Below are 8,536 nucleotides of genomic sequence, written 5' to 3'. Positions count from 1 at the left end.
CCTGCCCCCCCCCCTTGTTGTCCGGCATTACCAGTGTTAAAATCTGGTCACCCTAGGCTAGTGTCTTAGAATCAACAAAACTGCTTCATTTGAAACACTTCCCCGAGCTGCCGCTACCCCATGCTCATCGAGCAGCCTCTATCTGCTTCTTGCTAATGGCCAATTATTGGTTCTTCATTTAATTCATAACCCCGATCCTGTTGTTTGGAAACCATACTAGAAAATAATATAAGTCCCAATACCACACATGTGCTTAGCAGTTCTTGATCAATTTAATCCATTTCAACTTAGAAGGAAAATTAAAACCTGATGGCCACACTCACCAAAGTTTTAGGATATTCTAATCTTCTTCTCTTTCCCCATGCCTCCCCCCCATACACTCCCCTCGCCCTCTGCCTCTTCGGGAAGGGATGAGGAGAGTCCCCTGGTAGCAAGGTGGTATTTGGAGTGGTTTCTGAGTCTCTGTGTAGCCTTTCAGAGTGACAGATGTAAGGTAGAGCTATGTGGACGTGCGTGGAGTAGCAAAGCCCAGGACACTTGAGATTAGGCTGAACAATTTTATTAACAACTCTAAAGCCTGTAAATGATGTGACCAACAAGACCAACCAAGCTTTTCTAAATTTTTTTTTGTTCATAACCTACTGATAATAATATATATCATACAAGACTTACTAGAATTGATTGAGGAAATAAGAAAATTCTGTGAAAAAAATTGGCCTACTGGTTGGTACATTGTAGACGTTAAGAAATGGATGGTTATTTCTGATATAAATGAGGGATTAATTCAATTTTTCATGGTGAAAATCGAGAGCTATGTGTCTCAAACAACAGGAACAGAAAATTACTGATTTATTGTATTGGTGCTAATTCAGTTAAACTGTGTCAATATAGCCTTTGGTCCCTTTAGCATGAAATTATTTTATGCTCTTACAAAAGTGTGAAAATAATGAATATATGGTTAAATTGGCTTCATTAACAAATCATCTAGTAACAGTTTAAATTCTGGAGAAGTATCTTTTTTTTTTTGGTCTTGAAATCTCCAATGTTAATGTTAAACAAAAATTCTTTCACTGGGTTCCCCATTCATTTTAAAATAGAAAGTTTGCTAAATGTGATTTAAGGTACAAGAATATTTTTCACAAATTACCGAGCGTGAGGCCAGAGGAAGCCAGAGCACCCGCGTGTGCTCTTTAATATCTTAAAGGTTGCAGCTAATGAACTGCAGTAAACTAGAATACAGATTGTTTTTTAAAAACTGCAAAATATAACAAACCAAGAAAACACGTCCTATAATTAGTCCAACTCTAACCAGACCACTATTGTCCCCTGGAACTCTCTACACTACACTCAAATTCCTGTGTTCATCATTAAATTTGGCTCACACATCACAGTACATAATGACTCTGGGAAACATTAAAAATCTCATCCGTCATCTTTTTTTTCATATTCCAATAATGGTCTCATTTATTCTAGTAGTTTTCTAAGACCTATATTTTACTGTTCAATATCAGTTTAGGCCAAAGGTGATCTCATTCTTAAATTCCCAGCACATACTATTAAGACCATTCAGTGAGAATGTAGTTTACTCTACTTCTCTCTAAATAAATAAATCTGATCTTTTTGGCTGATAATGCAAGTATGAAAGAAAAAAATTAATGATTAAGAAATATGGAATAATATAGGTTATATATAATTTAAACAGAAATTTATTTAGTGTTTTTGGAACACTCTTAATAGACATTTTTGAAAATATTTAAATTACAACTTTTCTAATTTACAATGATGTATTTACAGTTGCATGCCAGGATTTACTGGAAAAAACTGTGAGAAAGTAATTGACCACTGTAGACTGGTCAGCATCAGCTGTCCGAATGAAGAATGGTGTTTCAATATAATTGGAAGATTCAGAGTAAGTAATTTAATACATGACAACATAATTTAGCACTTCAAAATACAATAGATTTAGCCAGTCTGTATTTCAAATGCTTTTATTAGTCTTAACCTGGAAATATATCTTCATACATATATATTTAAATGGGACATGTAAAGCTTCATAGTAGGAATTTTAGCTTATAACAGTTATATTGGGAGGGAATTGCTAAGTGTTAATAGTAAGTATTACTGCAATTTTTATCATCAGTATAAAACTAATTGAGTAAAGATGATATAGCTCTTTCTATATAAAGCACCAGTTACTAAGGCCTTAAGCTCTTAAATTAAATGGGAAATAAAATCAATCTAGCAGTTGTTTGTCAGAATACATAAAATACACTTTTTTTTAGTGGATAATTTTTCAACTTACTTTACAAATATAGAATTTGGGTGTTACATATGGCAAGGCAGATTCTACAACCCAGTAATGCTACCTGCATGTATATCTAGTAAAGAAATTACCAGATAGGTACTAAAAGGTGCATCTGTGAGAGCTTTCATTCCAATTATGACACAAACTATAGTCTGTGAAGGGAGAATGGATAAATTCCTCATGATATAGTCGTACAGTGGAATTACAAAGAGTGCTTAAAATGAGTGAACAATAGCTACGTGTATTAATACTTCTAAACATCAAAAATATTACATTTTAAAATCTTATTTCAGTATGTACAGTGTGGTGACTACTTAAAATTGTAAAACACAAATATATACATATTTCAATGATTTCATAAATATATATAAAAGCATAAACTTAATACTTATGCATTATATACACCAGTTTTACTAGAAGGGCTGCCCACTGGAGGACAGGTAGGGAAGTGAAATCAGAGAGTTCAGAGGAACGTCCAATGTCCCTGTCCCACTTTAATTCTATAAATAAATTTTTGGCAAATAACGATGGTAGGAATATTGTGTTCATTTTTTGAAGTTTTATACTTTTCTACACTATGATAGTTAATCAAATATTTTTTTAAATAATGCAAAACAAACTTAAGAAAGGCACCACAGACAAATTTATAACGTGTACTTTTACAAACATATGCTAAATACAACAGTTTTATTACACAAGGACATCTAGATATTTGTTGGGCAGAATCAATGCGTTTGGAATAATATCATATCATTTATGATCATTGCCTCATTTAGTCTTCTCATAAATCTCATTCGACTTTATAAAAAAAATAAAATACATGTTGAGCTTTTGAATATTTTACCAAGTTCACACATAGAGGTGGATCAAATTAGATTAAACCTAGTCTATGTGAGTCCAGAATTCCTGCTTTCAAATAATTTACATATATGTTTTGATGTGGAGAATATGATACCATTTCTTCTTCCTTCAAATTATCTAGACTTTCCTTTTTAGGAAATTGTCCAATGTATGTGCATACTTCTCCTACATCTTGAAGTTTGAAATTCTGCATATTATTCTCTGTGTTTGGGTTTGGAGTTCCTAGTTTGTGCTTTGAGGATTTATCTATAACTTTTCTTTGTAAACTCGTCCTCCACCATCATTTCTCTCTGGGTGATTTCATGTTTTCTAGTGGTTCAATACTTATCTACCTCTTACTGACTCTGCATTCAGTTTGGATTTCTTTTCTAAGGCGTTTGAGTGACATATTACCTGCCTGGATACCTTAAACTCAGCATGGACTGAATTGAGTTTACTCAAAATTCTCCTTGTGTGTCAATCTCCCCCGTCCGTGTCAATGGAGTTATCATTACCCTCTGCTGCTTTGTCTAATCAGAAACTCAAGAATTCTCCCTCTTTCTAAACTCACAGCAACTTGTCTTCTGTCTTCATGGTATTTTTGAGCTCAAGTATGTATTGCTTTATATTCACCTCGTTATTTAGTCTCTTATGTATTAATATGTTTCTTTGCTTTCACCAAATGTCACCAAATCTATTCAAGATCAATCTATATAAAATGAAAATCTGAAAATGCTATATTTTTATTAATACTCTTTGAAACTAGAAATATTATTTAAAATACAAAAAATAAATAAGCATAGTAAAGGAGGGAGGGTGGGAGGGAGAGAAGGAAGGAAGGAAAAACCAGGTACAATGGCTCATGCTTATAATCCTAGCGCTCTGGGAGGCTGAGGTGGGTATATTGTCTAAGCTCAGGAGTTCGAGACCAGCTTGAGCAATAGCAAGGCCCCATTACTAAAAAGAGCCGGGCATTGTGGTGGACACCTGTAGTCTCAGCTACTTGGGAGGCTGAGGCAAGAGGTTCACTGGAGCCCAAGAGTTCAAGGTTGCTGTGAGCTATGACACCATATGTCTCTACTGACAGTGACAAAGTGAAATTTTGTCTCAAAATAACTAAAGAGAAATACTCTAAAAGAGCACAATAAATAATACCTTAGAAGGTATAAAATATTAATATATAGGCAGAAATTAGTAAATTAGTAAGTATTCCTGAAATAAAGATAGTCAAAAGAGTCAATATTGGATTATTCAAAATGATTGATAAAAATGCATCTTTCTTTCATAATCTCGATAACAGGAAGTACAAAACTTAGCAATATCAACAATAAAGAAAAAGTAAACATCACAGTAGGCTTTGTAGACATTAACTCATATAATACTTCAAAAAATTGTTTATAATTTTGATAAGTTATATGAAATATATAAATATCATGAAAACCATGTCTTTCCAAAAGGAAGAGAAAAAATATGAATACTCTTGTCCTGGGTGAAATTATTTAAACTTTTATTTACTTCTTCTACCCTAACACTCAGATCAGATGCTTTACTGATGAAACCAATCAAATATTTAATTAAAATGTAATGTTAATTATGCAAAAAAATACTTATAGCACTGGTTCTCAACCTTCCAAATGCCTCCTAATGCTACAACTCTTTAATATAATTCCTCATATTATAGTGACCCCCAACCATAAAATTATTTTTGTTGCTACTTCATAACTGTAATTTTGCTACTGTTATGCGTCGTAATGTAAGCATCTGATATGCAGGATATATTTTCATTGTTACAAAGGGGTCACCACCCACAGGTTGAGAACCACTGACTTATAGTTAATAAAAGAAGAAAGAACACATCTCAACTCATTTTAACAAGGCTACCTTGATAGGTTACCTATCTACCAGATACTAAAATCTGACAAAGATATTATAAGAAAAAAATTATAATTTAATAGTCCTTGTCAATATATGCATAAACTCCTAAAAATGATAATGAATAGAATTCAGCAATATATTAAAATACTATCTTAAGTCCAAGAAGGACTTTTTTCCCTAAGAGATATAATATATTTTCAGAATTCTAGAAAAGTTATTGTACTTCACCATATCAGTAGACTACAAGAGACAAATCATATAAAATAAGCAATTACAGAAATTGCTACCCAGTTATAACACAAACTCAGTAGACTAGAAAAAGCAATGTCTTCATTCTGACAAAGAATATCTCCAGCAATGTAAGTTAACATAATACTTACTAGTGAAAATCTAATTGCCTTATGCCTAAAGTTGGCAAAGATACCCTCATACATCTACTTTCTTCAGCATTTTAGTAAAAGTTTTTACATGTGCAATAAAGCAAGAAAAATAACTAAGACATAAAGATAAGAAAAAATGATAGGGCTCGGTGCCTGTGGCTCAAGTGGCTAAGGCGCCAGCCACGTACACCCAAGGTGGCGGGTTAGAATCCAGCCTGGGCCCGCCAAACAATGATGGCTGCAACCAAAAAATAGCTGGTCATTGTGGCGGGCACCTGTGGTCCCAGCTACTTGGGAGGCTGAGGCAGGAAACTCGCTTGAGCCCAGGAGTTGGAGGTTGCTGTGAGCTGAAATGACACAGCACTCTACCCAGGGGGACAGCTTGAGGCTCCTGTCTCAAAAAAAAAAAAAAAGAAAGAAAGAAAAAATGATAGTAATGTGGTTTAGATAAGCATATTTATGACTTTTATTCAAAAAACCATAAAAATGTAGAATTAACAAATTAATATAGAGAAATTCCATAATCAATAGTATTTCTATACTATAGGAACAACTAATTTGGAAATGAAACTAAAAATGAACTACATAAAAATGAAAGTAAGAATATTTCACAAAACAGCTTAAACACAATAAATAGAATTTGGGAACAACCTAGGCAACATAATGAGACCTTACCTCTATAATAAATTTTTATTTTATTTATTTATTTATTTTCTTTTAAGAGACAGAGTCTTGGTAGAGTGCTATAGCATCAGAGCTCACAGCGACCTCCAGCTCTTGGGCTTAGGCAATTCTCTTGCCTCAGTCTCCCAAGTAGCTGAAACTACAGGCACTTGCCACAACTCCCAGCTTATAATAAATTTTTAAAAATCAGCCAAGCACAGTGACACATGCCTTTAGTTCCAGCTTCTCCAGAGGCTAAGGAAGGAGGATCCCTTGAGCCCAGGAGTTCAAAATTATGGTGAGTTATGATCACAACACTGTGCTCCAATCTGGGAAACAGGCTAAGACCCTGTCTCAGAGCAAAACAAAACAATAAAAATCCTCAGAATAAATTTAACAAAAATATAGGCAAGACATCTATGCTGAAAGTATAAAACATTACAGAGAGAACATTAATACATCTTAAATAGTTATTAATATAACATATCTGTGGATTAGATGAGTTGATATTTTCATAGTGGCCTTTCTTACGGATACCCCTATTCGCTTTGTAGAAACTGATGACAAGTTGATTATAAAATTTCCTGGGGGTGGCACCTATGGCTCAAAGAAGTAGAGCACTAGCCCCATATACCAGAGGTAGCCGGTTCAAACCCAGCCCTGGACAAAAAAAAAAAAAAAAAAATTTCCATGGAACCTCAAAGGACCTCATATGGCCAAAGTAAGGAAAACTAAAAACAAATCTGAAACATTTTTTGCTATATGATTTCAAGAGTGACGTTAAAACTGCAGTATCAAGAAGGTGCGGTATTAGCATAAGAATAGACTAGAACATTAGGGGAAAACATTGATGGTTCGGGAATAGTTACACAGGGAAGTGTTTTGTTGATTAGAAAAATATCAAGCTGTATTAATGGAGAAAGGTATGTCTTTCCATCAGAACATACACAGAAAAAAAATGAGTCTGTATTCCTATCTGTAATCACACAATAATTTGAGGTGAACACAGAATGGAGAATGAAGGCTAAAATTGTAAAACTCTCAGGGAATAAAAACAAGCAAAGAAACAAGAGCTGGTGTTCTTCATGGCCTTTTGTATCAGGCAAACCTTTCTTTGATAGGGCACAAGAGCAATTGGCTTATAGAATTTCATTAAATTTTAAAACTCACGCTCATCAAAAGATCAGAGGGCAACTAACTATAACCAGTGATTATCAAACTGAATTTACATTACAAGTAAAACATAATCCAGGTGTGTTCTGTTTAGATAATTTAAAATACAAAGCCTTTATTGAAATAAAGTGATGAAAATGATGGAAACAGTTTATCCGGGAATTACTAACAAAAAAACCCAATTGATGCCTATATTAGTTTTATGTAAAATAGACATTCAGCCATAAAATTGAAAAATTTTAAATTTTGATTCTTAAGTTGTTAAGAGTTAAGAAATTATAAGTCGTCTGTCATGGAGGGGTATAATTGTTTCCTCTTACAAAACTCTGTGTATATCAATAATTTTTAAAGAGAAAAACAAATAAAATTTGGCAACAGATTTTTATAGATAATCTTTAGATTTTAAAATGCCAATGAAAGAAAACACATGTGGGAATATCATTTCAAATTTTCATATCACAGAATACAGAAGTAAATATAATTTATGTTTCTGTATCACAAAGAAAGACATGGCATTTTTACACGTATGCAAGAAAAATATGACTTTGAATAAACCCAGTGAATGGCAATTTAGCAGTGTGTCCCTAGAATTCACAATCCACCATAAACTGATATCTAGAAATACCTAAAGGAAGTAAATAAGATTATATTAAACATGCTTACAAAATATTCATTATATCACTATTTACTTTAAAGCAACAGTAATCCAATAAAGCATCAAGAATGGTTAAAAATGATAATATGTCTATAAAATAGAAGATATATCCATTTTGGCCATATTTTTAAAGCTTATAAATGACTTTTTGAAAATCATCAGATAAAATGTTCCATGAAAAAATGACCATATCATTCTAGCTATAATTGGGTTTGAAATACATGAGTATTTATCCTTTTGTAACATAATAAGATAATTTTTATGTATTTTCTGGGGTAAAGGTCAAAAAACATGTGGGAGCTGCTCCCCTAGATATTGCCCATTGTTTTATCTCTGGGATTGTTTTGACACTGGAGGTCTACTGGGCAGTACTGTGTGTCAGGAGTCCAGTCAGACTGGGGGTCTACTGGGCAGTACTGTGTGTCAGGAGTCCAGTCACACTGGGGGTCTACTGGGCAGCACTGTGTGTCAGGAGTCCAGTCACACTGGGGGTCTCCTGGGCAGTACTGTGCGTCAGGAGTCCAGTCAGAGTGGGGGTCTCCGGGGCAGTACTGTGCGTCAGGAGTCCAGTCACACTGGGGGTCTACTGGGCAGCACTGTGCGTCAGGAGTCCAGTCACACTGGGGGTCTACTGGGCAGCACTGT

At 34.1% G+C, this 8,536-nt stretch overlaps 1 protein-coding gene across 1 annotated transcript in view; it reads left to right on the top strand.

Moving 5' to 3' along the window:
• Positions 1-8,536, top strand: part of EYS (eyes shut homolog (Drosophila)) — a 1,547,934-nt gene that overhangs the window by 111,321 nt on the left and 1,428,077 nt on the right. The window contains exon 5 of the mRNA XM_012805052.1: positions 1,795-1,909. Within this exon, the coding sequence (XP_012660506.1) occupies positions 1,795-1,909 (115 nt within the window). The remainder of the gene's footprint in view (positions 1-1,794; positions 1,910-8,536) is intronic.

Source organism: Otolemur garnettii, unplaced genomic scaffold (genome assembly GCF_000181295.1).
Source record: "Otolemur garnettii isolate 467f Iridium unplaced genomic scaffold, OtoGar3 scaffold00035, whole genome shotgun sequence".
Taxonomy (NCBI): Eukaryota; Metazoa; Chordata; class Mammalia; order Primates; family Galagidae; genus Otolemur; species Otolemur garnettii.
This window is presented reverse-complemented; position numbering and strand designations above follow the sequence as displayed.